The 13,933-nt window shown below is 42.4% G+C and overlaps 2 protein-coding genes across 4 annotated transcripts; both read left to right on the top strand.

Annotated features, from left to right (window-relative positions):
* The first annotated feature begins 1,107 nt into the window (after positions 1-1,107).
* On the top strand, positions 1,108-7,336 carry LOC136500520 (uncharacterized). 2 transcript variants are annotated; one of them, XM_066495889.1, is made up of 8 exons: positions 1,108-1,432; positions 2,204-2,332; positions 2,429-2,472; positions 2,757-4,348; positions 4,483-5,185; positions 5,898-5,980; positions 6,122-6,296; positions 6,581-6,719. In XM_066495889.1, the coding sequence occupies exons 2-7, from the start codon at positions 2,216-2,218 to the stop codon at positions 6,256-6,258; spliced, it is 2,676 nt and encodes an 891-aa protein (XP_066351986.1). In that variant the 5' UTR covers positions 1,108-1,432; positions 2,204-2,215; the 3' UTR covers positions 6,259-6,296; positions 6,581-6,719. The 2 variants fall into 2 exon arrangements, with proteins under 2 accessions (XP_066351986.1, XP_066351985.1); XM_066495888.1 differs by having other exon boundaries at positions 1,124-1,432; positions 5,898-6,002; positions 6,581-7,336.
* A 1,813-nt stretch (positions 7,337-9,149) lies between these two features.
* On the top strand, positions 9,150-13,274 carry LOC136501087 (uncharacterized). Of its 2 annotated transcripts, XM_066496578.1 has the most exons (8): positions 9,150-9,962; positions 10,229-10,328; positions 10,767-10,832; positions 10,956-11,073; positions 11,731-11,816; positions 12,075-12,136; positions 12,395-12,491; positions 12,599-13,274. In XM_066496578.1, exons 1-8 carry the CDS (start codon positions 9,595-9,597, stop codon positions 12,611-12,613), a joined length of 912 nt encoding a protein of 303 aa, XP_066352675.1. In that variant the 5' UTR covers positions 9,150-9,594; the 3' UTR covers positions 12,614-13,274. The 2 variants fall into 2 exon arrangements, with proteins under 2 accessions (XP_066352675.1, XP_066352674.1); XM_066496577.1 differs by lacking the exon at positions 12,599-13,274 and having other exon boundaries at positions 12,395-12,509.
* The last annotated feature ends 659 nt before the right edge of the window (positions 13,275-13,933 follow it).

Here is a 13,933-nt window from a genome sequence, read left to right as displayed (position 1 = left end):
GGCGGAGCTTGTGGGTGACCCAACTCAAGTTGTGAGCGGTTTTGGGTGATTCGCCGCGACGGAGTGTCGAAGAATCAACCCGTAGAGAGCACTTGATCCTTGCGCGGATCAAAGGGGAGCTACACCCTTGCGTGGGTGCTCCAACGAGGACTAGTGGGGAGTGGCGACTCTCCGATACCTCGGCAAAACATCGCCGCGTTTCTTTCTCTCTCTACTTACTTTGAGCACTTACTTTGAGTATTTACTTTGAGCAATTCAATACTTGTTTTACATTCATAGAATTGCTTGCTAGAGTAAGTTTGGAACATAGGTTGAGAGGTTGTTGTGCATTAGTTTGATATAAACACTTTTCTAGGCACAAGGGGTTAATTGGGCTATCCGTAGGATTTGATTATTGCAAGAGAATTTAGAATTAGCCCAATTCACCCCCTTTTGGGCATCTTGATCCTTTCAGAGGGGAGTGGTGAGGCGCCGCCGAGCTGGAGAAGGAGAGGGAGGGGGAGGGAGGGGGAAAGAGTGCAGCCGCCGCCGCCGCCCCTTGTGTCGGGCTGGGAGACGCAGAGCGAGACGGAGGGAAAAATCACAGGGGCATATTTGTCCTTTGGTACAAAAGTTAACACCGTTAGGGTGGATGACGGAGCAGGGGCAAACTGGTGCTTCATGAATGGCACAGTAGGAGTAAATTCACAAAGTCAAAAAAATAGGGGCAAAATCACAATTTCGATACAAAACAAGGGTACAAACGCAAGAGCCTTTTTTTTCAAAAATCATAATACGAGGGTTCTATTGGACCCCATCCAAGGCAAGGAACATGCAGTTGCAGTGTCTGTTGGTATGTGTATGTATCTATCGCTCCTTTTCTGGTGGGGTCGGGGTCTCAGTCTCAGTTTGGTCTTCTTCTACACTCTGGGGTTGGGTAGGTGCGCCCGTGCGGTATATTCTCTTCTCTGATCCTGCGCTATTCCCTCAGGGGGCAGCTCACTGTTCGCCGGGGCGGGCAGCCACTGTATAAATATAAATAAATAGATAATAATAAAGATAGTAAGTGAGATCTATTTTATGAGCTTATATATTATTAAGTTATTAAAAACAAATGAAGCAAATCAGTCGGGTATAATCAAATCAACGGCTATCCCTGATACGGAATACCACTTGTAAATATATTTTTTAAAAAGAGTTCATTGGTTTCTCTCCAATAGTCGTGCTACCTACCTACCACAGGCACAGGCACAGCCCACGAGAGGGAGTGGTTTTCTTTTGATTTGATTGATGATTGAAGAATCGAATCGATCGATCTACTAGACACAGAAAGGCGAGAGGGAGGGACTCTCCCCCCTCCTCCTACCTCGATACGCTGAGATCGAGATCGAGATCGAGATCGATCACGCACCGGAGGAGCGCTCACTTGCAGATCCTTCGCCTCGCCTTCAGGGTGCGTGCGTATGCCCTGACGCCTTCGCTTGTTGCTCGTAGCATGCGATTTTGCTTTCCACTCTCCGAATCTGCCGCCGCCGCCCTCGCTCTGATTCCGCTTCCCAAACCTAATCGTCTCGTCTCGTCGTCTAGGTGGTGGTGGAGATTGATCGTTGCTGCTCATTTTCTCAATTAATTATTAGGGTAGGAAGAGGAGCGAACAAGTGCTACCACAAAAAAAATCCCTATATTGGATTTATGGGGCTTCTGGTTTCTGTGATCCTCGCATCCATACTCCATCCATTTGTTTGTGGATTTTGATTTCATCTCATCCAGCAGAACCCCCCCATGCCACACCACCTGAGCCGAGCCGCCGCCCGAATCTATCCGCTGCGATCCCTTCCTTTGCTTTCCTCATTCTAAATTCTATCTTATGATGGAAATTACTGTTCCCCACTACTCCCTAGGTTGGCGTTCAACTCTACCTACTCTAAAATCAAAGTTACCAGTCTAGTACCATTCTTGTGCTGCAACTTGCACTTTCCAGTCAAACGTTTCTAGGGAGTGGGAGTGGAAATGGGCATGTAGTCACCTGCTGCTATTTGGTCAACTCCTCCCTCAACCTCCTTACTATTTACTAGTCTGTGCGTGACTGTGTGAGACATAATTTCCTGGATACACGGCTCTTAAAATTTCCATGTCTGGATAGATGCTCACTGGAGTGCCCAAAAGCTACCATGCTTCGGCATGTGCTTGCTCATGTGCATTTTTTCTTTTGTCCTACTTGCAGGATTGATGCAAAATGCCACCAGAACATGGAATGCCTACTAGAACTGCTGCTGATGCTGTTGTAAATAGGAGGCCTCGTCGCCTGTTTGGGAGATCATCAGAGAGGAAGAACCCACTCAACCTTCAGTTTGTATGCCCTTTTTCTTTGCGCTTTCCTAGTTCCCCGAGACAAAGTGCGCAAACTCTACTCTGTCTAATGCTTTGCTTGCTACGTTTTTTTTTCCAGGAGCGTCAAGTAGCTCGCCTCGAGGCAAGGCAGCAGCAACAGAGGTACACAGATGTTCTATTCTAATTACACCTGTTGAATATACCAGCTTATGCATGATTTTTCTCCTTTCTGAATTTACCTCATGTTTCTGTCTTTCTTCCTCCCTTAATTTATGCCTGATTGCAGAAAAAAAAATGTTTGCGACTAAGAATTTTACCGTGCACCTGGAAGCTGTATATATGTCATGCTGCCCTTAGCAAAATGTCCTTTAAATGTTTTGCCTCTGCCAATTCCTCGGCTTGTTGTCCTTTGCTAATTAATAACTTGGTATTCGCTTACTTGCCAGGTGTATTGTCGTGAGAGTTATTCCCTTCAATTTCTGTTACGACTTCAAATCACCATCACTCACCGAGAGTGCAAGTGATGATCCTTCATCTCAACCTACATCTCCAGAAGAGAGCCCTGAGACATCCTTGTCACCATCCTCCCCATCGAGTTTGTTCCTGCACCTTAATGCTCAAGATGGATCTCGCAGAAGATGGCTGGATAATTCATCAAGGCTACTGGAAGATAAGCCCACAACATCCAATAGCATGTCTGATTCAGATTTCTTAGTCAACAGCTTTACCAAGCCAAGTGATAATGCAAGACATTCATCAAGAAGGAAGAGCAAAAAGAAAAGCAAGAAGCACAGGCAACGCTGTAGGAAGCCGACTGATGGATCTGAAGCTAAATTCAGAGAGAGCAACGGCGCTGCCCCTGCAGTTGATCTTGGTGATTGTGAAGATTCGACACTTTCACCTAAGCATGTTGGTGATATACGCTTTGAGGAAACTTCTCCCAGTTCTTCTGTCAAGGAAGGTTCTGAAGAGGCTCCTGAGAGTGATAATGATAATGAGTACCGTTGCTGCTCAGGTGGTTCAGTTTCGAGTGCGTTCTACTGTGATGAGATGGAACTGTCTAGATCAGCAACTCTGTGCCCTGCATTGTGTGGACAATGTGATAGCAGTAGCTTCAGGCATTTGGACAATACTCAAAATTCTGTATCTACAGGTTTATCTCAAGAAACTTGCTATGCTGGCAGCAGTGCGAACTGTAACCATGATACCAAGGCTCTGTTTATATTCAGAAATGAACGTGGACCTGATCCATGTGAAGCGACAGAGTTTTGCAGCTCTAACAGTGGATTTGATGAGAATTGGCTAGAGAAGTCTGATTGTGATAGTGGTATTTGTTCCCCAAAGAGCGTTGGTACATGTGGTGGAGTCCAGGCAGCCCACTTGTGCAGCGACACAAGCAGCGACAATGATTTCTGTCTTGTAATATCTAGAAAGAGAGCCAGAAAGGAGAAGAAAATATCATTGTGGAAGAGTTATGGAGAGCATGCATCCACATTTACACTTGATCGAAATAAAAAATATGTCGGCCGTTCTTCAACGCAGATGACCAAGGAAGTCAACAGTAACGACTGGTCCCATAGACAAAATCATGTTAGCAGGATACACCCTCAGCATGGAATTGCACTGAAAAACTCTACCAAGAATTTCATGCAGAGGCCAAGCAATGTTTGTAGGGAGACCCAATATGGAATTCCAGCTAAAGATTCCAAGTTAGGAATAAGTCTCAATCATTTTACAAGTCCAAGAGAAAAAACTTGTGGAAAATCAACTACCGGTTTTGAGAAGGCAGCACAGCAGCTTTATTTGAACAGAGAACTATCCAATGCTCTTAACAGCAGAGAATCATTACGTTGTGAGACGAGATCAATTTCCTCTTCTGAACCGACAACTCTGGAGTCTTTAAAGGGAAATTGTACTTCAGAGTCTGGTGAATCAACAGATATTACAATAGGGGCTCTTCCCATGCAGAAAAGAAGACTGCAGGATTCAGTTCGAACCGATGATGCCAGCGAAACTATTTCTGGGCGATCATCACCTAGTATGACTCCCATCTTTAGATCCTGCATCACTTCCTTTTTTTTCATTAATAATGAAACCTTGTGATAAGAAAGTAACACTGCTTGCAGCAAGCGTCGTAGCATCTAACATGATGTTGTACTCAAAATATTTCAGGGTCTGAGTCATCGACAACTGAATTAATGGTTGGACGTAGTACAGTTTCATCTATTGAAGGGAACCATGGCTGTCAAGGGCTCTGTAATTCTAGATCGCATCTAGCCCAGACGCTCAGGGTTGTAAACGATGCCTATAAAGTTCAGGTTGCTGCAGATGTTCTCCTTGCTGCTGGTTATCCAATTTCTGATCTTGAGACATTTATATACTCCGCAACTCCCGTTATTGGTCGTGCACCTTGCATGATAAGCAGCGCTTGTTCATGGGACCAAGTAGTTAGCAACTCAGTTTGTCAGCATGACATCTCTAATGTTTCCTTAAAGAGAATATGGGAGTGGTATGAAGAGCCAGGGTGCTATGGATTGGAAGTAAAAGCTCTTAGCAATCTCAGCTCTAAAACATCCCGCAACAGCAATTCAGGGTTCTTTGCTTACTTTGTGCCTTATCTATCTGCTATTCAATTGTTTGGGTGGTCTATGAATAACATGAATCACAGTTTTGGTGTACAAGGGAGGGAATTACTGAAAGCATCAAATACTTCAAGCTCTATGAGCTCTCATCCTGTGAATGAGGTGCATACACTGTTTGAGGAAAGTAATGCATGCTTGCCAGAGTCATCTTTGGATGTAGAAGATCATGGCGAACTTATGTTTGAGTACTTTGAAACAGAGCAACCTTCTTTCCGGCCTCCATTATTTGAAAAGTAAGTTGTCCACAGGCCTCCATTATGAGTTTTGACCACTGGTTCCACTTCTTTTTTAAGTTCCTGACACCGACAGTTTCTTGTGAAATATTTCTGGTGTCATTTCATTTCTTTCTCAAAATGCTTCTGGGTTCACAAATCAAAAGGATCACGATCTTTTTCTTTGTTAGAAAAGGGCAATTAATTTAACAATGCTGTTACGAACCGTATTCTATATACTGTCAGTGAGTTTGTGAGCAATAGAACTTTTCACGACGAAGTGACCATGAGGGCTTTCTTTTTCTGGTATCGTATTGGTTCAGCTGATCAGGATGTTTATGAATTATGGCCTAAAGCAAGAGAACTTTGTGCCCATGTGAGTAGCTTAGAACTGGGGATTTATAAGCTGCTAATGAATCTCTCATAATACTCCCTCTTTCAAATTATAAGACGTTTTGGCTTTTCTAGATACATTGCCTTTACTATGATCTAGACATAGTGTATATCTAAGTACAGAGCAAAAGCTATATATCTAGAAAAGCCAAAACTGTCTTATAATTTGGAACTGAGGGAGTACGTGGCATGAGATGTACTGTTTCCATTTTGGCGGTCTTTCATTATGCCCTTTGTGCCACAATAAGAAAGACTTTTACTTAATTAAATTGTAGCTACTATTTATTGTCCTGGCTGTGTATATCCTTTTCCTGTGTTAATATCTGGCTGCAATCTGTAGGATCAAGGAGCTTGTTAGTGGTGCAAACGTTTCTGACCACCAGATTTTTGGGGACCCTGAAAAACTGCAAAATGCGAAATTATGTGAGCTTCATCCAGCTTCCTGGTTTGTTCCTGAGCCTGGATGCTTTATTCACTAGCATTTCCTCTGTTTGTACTGATATCAATATTAAAGTTTTTTTTGGTTATTTGTCTCTTGTGATGTTCAATATATTTCATTTGTAGGTTCTGTGTGGCCTGGTATCCTGTTTATCGTGTGCCTCGTGGTAATTTCCGTGCGGCATTTCTTACTTATCATTCGCTGGGAAAGTTGGTTCATCAAAAATGCTCTCTGGATACGAATGACGAGCATACACGTGTAGTTTCACCAGTTGTTGGTCTCCAGAGTTACAACGACAAGGTACCATTTGGACTCGATGTTTTCCTTGATGACAGGAGGAAATGTTTGCATCCCAAAGCATATCGTCCGTATAGCTGTTAAATTCAACTGAAAAATCCAGGAGATATTGATGGAACCAAATTAATAGTCACTTCGTAGAAGTTTATTTCTAGTGATTGCTTGGTCTACGTGCTCCAGTTATATATATGCGGGCAATGTTTTTTTTTTGTGCTTTCGATGATGAGGTCATATTAAGGGGATGATTTTATGCATAACCTGATTGATTTGCATTCTCTTGTTTATAGGGCGAACAGTGGTTTCAGCTGAGATGCCCAGATTTGAAGCAACTGCCAAGAGAAGATTCTTCGAAAACCGATCCTGCTGAAGTTCATAAAGAGAGGCTGAGGACGCTGAAGATGGGTGCGTTGGCCATGGCAAGAGCTGTTGTCCCAAAGGGAAGTGGGGAGTCTGTGAACCACCATCCAGATTACGAGTTCTTCCTGTCTCGGTGCACCTAGGCTAGGCAGTTGTGATATGAAGAACAGGGGCTGTTCTGCTTCCCTCCTGACTGTAGTGACAATGAAAAAGAAAAAAAAAACAGAGTAGTGACTAATATAGTTGATCCAAGAGAGAAGAGAGTCTGGGGTGATACATATCACTGGCTGTATAGGAGATAGATTCATAGATTAGATACTCTAACCTGATACCGGATTACCAATGCAAACCAAGTTGGTGAGCTGTAGCAGTATGGCAGTACCCTCCACGCGGGATGGGTGCTTTTTTGGGGCTGGAGGCAAAAGATGAGAAGATACTACAGATGAGATGATGCAGTGTTCGACGACTCTGCAGGTGTAGTGTTCATTTTTGTACAGTGACAACACCAGAGGAGCAGCAAGAAATTTGCTACCGCAATTGGCGCCTTTGTTAGCTCCTGTTTACATTTGCCTGGTTGGTTTTCTTGTGGCTTGATTGCTTTACAGTGCGTGAATCATGATACTATGCTGCTTCTGTTAATCATAATACTCCGCTGCTTCTGTTTGATGCCTCACTGTATATGAATGTGTTAAGGTCTAGTGCTGTGCTGCTAGCAAACGCAAGTGAAAATGTGTGTGTTTTAAAATTACCAGAACAAGCAGAGTAATTAGAGGCTTGCAATCTCATTGCTTTCCAGTTGGCAAGATGGTATTTATGATTATTATCTAAATCAAAAAGTGAGCCATTAGGAATTTAATATCCTTGACAATACATTTAGGAAACTTTAAATAACTAACGTTAGGTTAAATTGGATACTAGCCAAGCGAGACTGTAAAAGAGTCAATCCCCTCAAACCTACCACTCTTTTGATAATTGTCCATTAACTTTCTTTTGCAATTTAGTGCCCCTTTCGTTCTAAATTACGAGATATTTTGGTTTTTCTACCTATATAAGTTTTGCTATACACTTAGATATACATTATACCTAGGCACATAGTAAAAACAATATATCTAGAAAAACCAAAATGTCTTATAATTTAAAATGGAAGAAGTATAATATAGAGGGACTCCGAGATAGTTTAAAAGTACCCTTTCTTTCAGAAAAAAGGTCACCTGAATTTGTAATGGCCCAAAAATTTGGGGTGTTAAAACTTTATGGTAGAACTTACTCCCTCCGTTATATTGAAAGTGTCGTTTTTTTACTTTTAAACTTCTGTTTGATCGTTTGTCTTATTCAAAAATTTTATACAAATAAAAAAATAAATCATTATTAAAGTATCTCTGATGAAAAAATAAGTCATAACAAAATAAATAATATTTATATAAAATTTTTGAATAAGATGAACGGTCAAATAAGAATTATTAAAGTATCTCTGATGATAAAATAAGTCATAACAAAATAAATAATATTTATATAAAATTTTTGAATAAGACGAACGGTCAAATAAGAATTCTAAAAGTAAAAAACGACAACGGAGGGAGTAGTTAGACCCGAAGCCTATTCTTCTATTAAGACTAGGAGTGTATGTTTTCGCTCGAGAGCTCTCCCTCCGTGTGTGGACTTCGAGAGCGGGCCCTGCCGGTACTAAGCTCTTTCCTTGCCGAGCTTTATGGGGAGCTCGACTACTCCCTCTGTCTCTTTTTTTTGGGTCGTTTTGGCTATGGTTCAAACAGTCCAGGTTCAGAGCATTGTTCACGTATTTGCATGTCATTTGTGTCCAGGTTCATTGATTGTCTCGTGTATCTAGGAGGAGGCTCAAACGACGGAGAAAAAGGGACAGAGGGAGTACGTCAGAATTTGGTTGAGTGTGATCTTTGATGGGGCGCAAGCACGAATACCCAAAGGACGAGTGAACCTTTTGCCTAGGTATTTGTTGTTGGAATAAACTAGATGATATCCCGCGCGTTGCTGCGAAGATTTGTATTATTTTATGTCTTTCACATAAGCTTGCGGCAATGGTTCAATTGAATCAAGAAATTTAAGCAGAATCAAAGTGAAATTATTGGCAATTTTAGATCACACGAACCAACGGTGGCAAAGCAGAAAGAAAAATGTAGTGCAATGAGGATTAAATATAGATATATGAAAGCTAATGTGATGTATATGTGCGGCATCTAGAATCAATCAATCAAATGATCAGATCAAATACCGTATACATATAGAAAATCTGAAGTAGTTAAGAGGCACTCCAGATACTTTTATTGAAACTCTATACTAATGAAATCCACGGACCTTTTTTTATTCAGAAAGTAATACCCCAAAGCGGTGACCTGCAGTTCCAGGAGCAGGCAGCTATCAGAGAGTGTTCCGGTGATTAGGGGGATGAGAGCAGTATACACGCAGCTAACATATAAGGTAAGCCGAACATGGCCTTAGTTTCGTAACAGCAGAGTAGTAAAATTCTCACCAGTGGTGTTCTGGCAAAGGCAAAGCTCACTTTTGAGAGTTGGACGACCGCGTGGAGGAGCGGAAGAGATTCGTCTCGTTCCCGTAGTCGATTGGATGCTCTCTACGGCTCTCCCTCTCGCTGCCTGTGCTTGCCCGCCCTCCCCTCCTTCGCTCACGAGTCAGGCCCATCCAATCCAATCCGTCCTCGCTCGATCTACCCTACCCACGACGGAGCCGGAGCCGGAGCCGGAGCCCGCAAGGACGGGTCACGGGTCGCCGCCGCCGCTTGCCCGTTTCTTTCGGCGCCTCCGTAGCCTCAAACCCTACCATCCCTAGCAAGAGCAGATTTCAGGGTCGGGTGCTTGGAAATGGGGGTTGCCTGACAGGGATTCCTTCCTCCCTCCCAATTCTCCTTCTTCCTCACCCCCTTGTCTCGGTTGTTGAGGGAGGGAGATAAATGTTTGGGGACATGGCCGCTGCCGCCGCCGCCGACTCCGGCATGGCCATGCCCTTCTACCCGCTTCAGGACCAAGGGGGAGGGCTCACCACCACCACCACCACCACCGATCCCCACCACCACATGCTCTGCTTCATGGGGAGCTCCAACTCTCACTCCTCCGGTCCTGATCCCAATCCCACCCTCATGCCTAGACCACCACCTCCTCCTCCTGCGCCTGCGAGCACCAGCACTGCCACCCTCTTGCCCTCTCCCCCTGTCCCCAACCCTTCCTCACTTCCATCCCCTCCAAAGTACAAGTTCGTCACTGGTTCGCCTGCCGATTGGTCCGCCGATGAGATCGCAACGTTGAATCAGGGCCTCATCAGGTCAACTTAAACACCCTGTCTGCGCTTACTTATTATTGCATTCTCTTGCCATTCGCTTGCGGCCTCCATAATGAATCAAATTGCGCCCCTTCAATCAAATGAAATGGTACTAGGCCTCAATGGAATCTAGCATATCCATTGCACCTTTGTTTAAGTCAGATTAAGCTGGCCTGCTGGGTTCTCTTGTTTTTCAATTTTATCATCATGTTTGTCTCCTGTTCGATAGGATAATATTAGCCGCATCTCACCCTAAACATACTTGTCAGGTACGCCCATGAACCTAGTATTATGAAGTACATCAAGATTGCTGCTATGCTGCCCACTAAAACCATTAGGGATGTTGCACTAAGATGCGTCTGGACTCCTGTAAGTTTCTCTTTTTTCACACTTTTCTGTCATGCATCCACCAGCCGCCATACCACCATCTCATGGATAGCCATGGGGCTTAGTCCTCATCTCTTCACACACCCTGACACCTTGTAGGCTTACATCCTATTTTTCTTACCCCCAACTGAATGAGGGTGGTCTCTTGCTTCAATTACAGCACCATATCTTTCTGAACCCATCATTTGTTTTTGCTCCTTTTCCTTGTGTGCAAGGGACTTGGGCTTTATGGTCTTCAATTACAAATGAATAGCCCTACTAGCGGTCTTACACTCAAGACTTCAAGTCTCTGCTAATTTGTGCAAAGCTTGCTTCTTATTGTGGTTTACTAGCTGGAACAAACAGTACTCTTGTCTCTAGGTTACTTCTTATATTACTCATAGCGTGCCTGTTTCTTTCGGTGCACTATTGCCATTTCAGGGCAAAGAAAGCAGTAGGAGGAAACCTGATGGATATCATGCAGGGAGAAACATGACATACTCAAAGGTATTCTTGTATTTAGTGACATCGAATGATTCATTCAGATACGTACTCCAGTAGCTTTAGATCTTATACAGCAGCTCGTCTACTCATTATTCTGATGATTACATTCCTGCTGCATCGGTGCAGAATAAAATGGCTGCATCTACCTCGGTAACTAATATTCCGATGCCGCCTCCAAACAATGTGTTCCCATTCTCAACATCACTGCATCATCCAAGTCAAAATAACTTGGTCTCTATGGAAGGTTGGTCCATCAATAGAGGATTTGTTCCTTTGAATGTTCTAAACCATTTGCTCCGTGTGACATGTTTCAAATTCAATTGTATAGTCCAACTTGCAAGCAGTTTTTAACTGTAGGGTTAGTATAGCTATAGCATCCACATGACCACATCTAGCCTCAGTTAGGGCTCGTTAATAATTCTCTACACGTATTGTCCTTAATTGCTGTTATGAATCGAAGAAAGGTAGTGAATTGAGGAAATAATCTTTGGGAGAGAAGCAACAGATGCATTCTGTTTTTATAAGGCATGCCTTTTAATTCTAGAAGACACAATGTCTTCATTTATCTGTAACAGATGAAACTTATCTAAAATACTGAAATACATGAAATAACTCCTCACGACAAGACTACTGATATTCTCTCTAACTTTCAACTAGCTTGTTCCAATGCGTCTCATACGAACAATGCATGAGGTTGTAACAGTTCCTTTGAACACTGCTGTTGATGTTGCTATGTACTAGTACTTATGTTGCACTAACTGTAATTCAATATAGTAACATACATGTTAGACAAACAACTGAAAAAAAATTCTGTCTTGTTGATGTGATTTCATGGAACTATTTTGTGCTGATTGTTGTTTTTTTGTCCTGACGATGCTCCTCTTTCCCCGTTCTGAGACAGTCCCCGTTTTAGATAGTGCAACTCAGCTTCTGGAGGAAAATAATCAGCTACTCAGCCAGATTGCTGCAAATATCAGGACCCTTAAGGTTAGAATACTGATATACTTTATCTAATGTGTATTATTATGATCCTAAATATGTTAGTGCATCATACTTACTGCTAGGGGTACACCCACCATCTGTTGGTCAACAGATGAAACATGGAAATCAAAAGTGGCTGCGAAACACAGACATAGTAGTTTGAACTTGAAAGCTACGCATGGAAGCTTGAGTCGTAGCAGCACTTCTAAAAGAAAAGAAGCTTAGTTCGTTTTAACCTTTTTTGAAATTCCAAATTTCTTGCAGACAGAGGAGAACGTCGACCTATTCCTGCGCACAAATAACAATATAAGAGCAATTTCAGAAAGGTATGATATTACTTGTTCGTTCAGCTTCATACATAGACTAAGCACATGCTTCATATATGGTTAAGTTCTTATCATCGACTATTTGTTTTTTCTTGAACATCATCGACTAATATTCAAGTTTGTTCTAGTCATGTCCCTATGTAATTAATATGAACATGAACGCTGCCATGATGCCTCTTTGGTCCTTGTCAAAGTGAAAGATTTTTTTTTTGTTCGTTTCTCCAAGTGAGGTAACTTCTGTAAATCTTTTCGTTACAGAATGAGGGAGACACTAGGTATCATGGATCAGATGCCTTCCTTGCCCGTACATGTAAATGAAGAGCACCTAAGTTCACTTGTTCATTTGCACAGAGGGGTAAGACCACAGCCTTAGTGATTATATTGCAACAGAAGCACATTCTAGCAATGAAGGCTGTACGTATTCTTCCCTGATGCTTGCTTCTCTTGGTGTGTGTACAATAGGCAAGGCTGACATAAAGCTGATGTAGCAAGATAGTATGTTGGAAGGGATGGGAGCTGAGGGGAAGCAAAGATGCATTGGGTGATTTGCTCTATAAATGGCATGAAGAACACCACATCTTGGGCTTGCATTGCAGGATAAGGTGATAATAATGTGTGTTACGGTGAGCAAGGTGAAGCAGAACAAGTAATGGCAGGCTTGATTCTGTTGTTGGGACGATCTTTTGATTGGAAAGTTTTAATTGCTGGGAAGTGGAACTCAAGTATAATGATTGCGGTGCATTTATTATTTTGTGAGGAACATGCTCATCCTTCACTGGGGGGCTGGAAGAAGATAGAGGTAGGACCCAACCAAGGAGAAAATAGTAGTCCTAGGACTCGCCCTGTTTGTTTGGGCTTATTTGGTTTATAAGCTATGGCTGAAAGTATTGTTGGCTGTTTTAGTGTGAGAGAAAAATATTGTTCGTTGGTTGATAAGTCATGGCTTATAAGCCAAATATGATCCAGCGAACGGGCTGACTAGTATGAGATTAGAGTAGGCTTAGGCTAGGCCTGATTGAGTCTCCCTCATGTAAATACAGTATAGGAGACACCGCAATGGATGGATGATGTTTCGGTTGCCTGGAATTATTGATTAATTTGATGACGATAATACTAGTAGGAAGTTCTTTTTCTAATATATATTCGTACTTGTTTTATAATATTATCTTCCGACACTCCGTGGCTTTGTGTTGGAAGCTGTCCAGTGAACAATCGGGTATTTCAAGGTCTACTGACACTCTTTTGTTTTTTGGCCTTACATCTGATTAAAGGATCGCTCCGTATCTCATCTCCTCCCTTCTACTGCCCGCACCTCGGGATGAAACCGGATCACACACGAACGGAACGGATATTACGGTACGAGTAGCCATTTTTTTCTAGGATTTAGAGCCGAATACGGATATTGATATCTGTCACATATGTATTAAAAAAAATCCAACTTTAAGTATTTGGATATGGATACGGTACGGGTATATATATAACAAATCCAACTTTAAGTATTTGGATATGGGTGTAGTACGGATATAAAATGTTTGGATTCATATATGGATTATCCAAGCGGGATTTTAACCCTCTCGGAACTGACAGATATTCCATGATGAGCTGCTTGATTGGTATAAAAAAATCGAGTGTCCATTGGGGGCTAAACCACTTGAATGTGATTTAGGGAACTGTTGTGTTGTGTACTGTGTTTATATTTTAGAGAAAATATGGAATATGAGTGTTTGAATTTTGGTTTCATCGTAAATGGAAAAAGTCTACTTAACCCTCCACCTTTCATATTTGGTCTACTTCACC

The sequence above is a fragment of the Miscanthus floridulus genome, chromosome 13, assembly GCF_019320115.1.
Source record: "Miscanthus floridulus cultivar M001 chromosome 13, ASM1932011v1, whole genome shotgun sequence".
In the NCBI taxonomy this organism is placed as follows: Eukaryota; Viridiplantae; Streptophyta; class Magnoliopsida; order Poales; family Poaceae; genus Miscanthus; species Miscanthus floridulus.
This window is presented reverse-complemented; position numbering and strand designations above follow the sequence as displayed.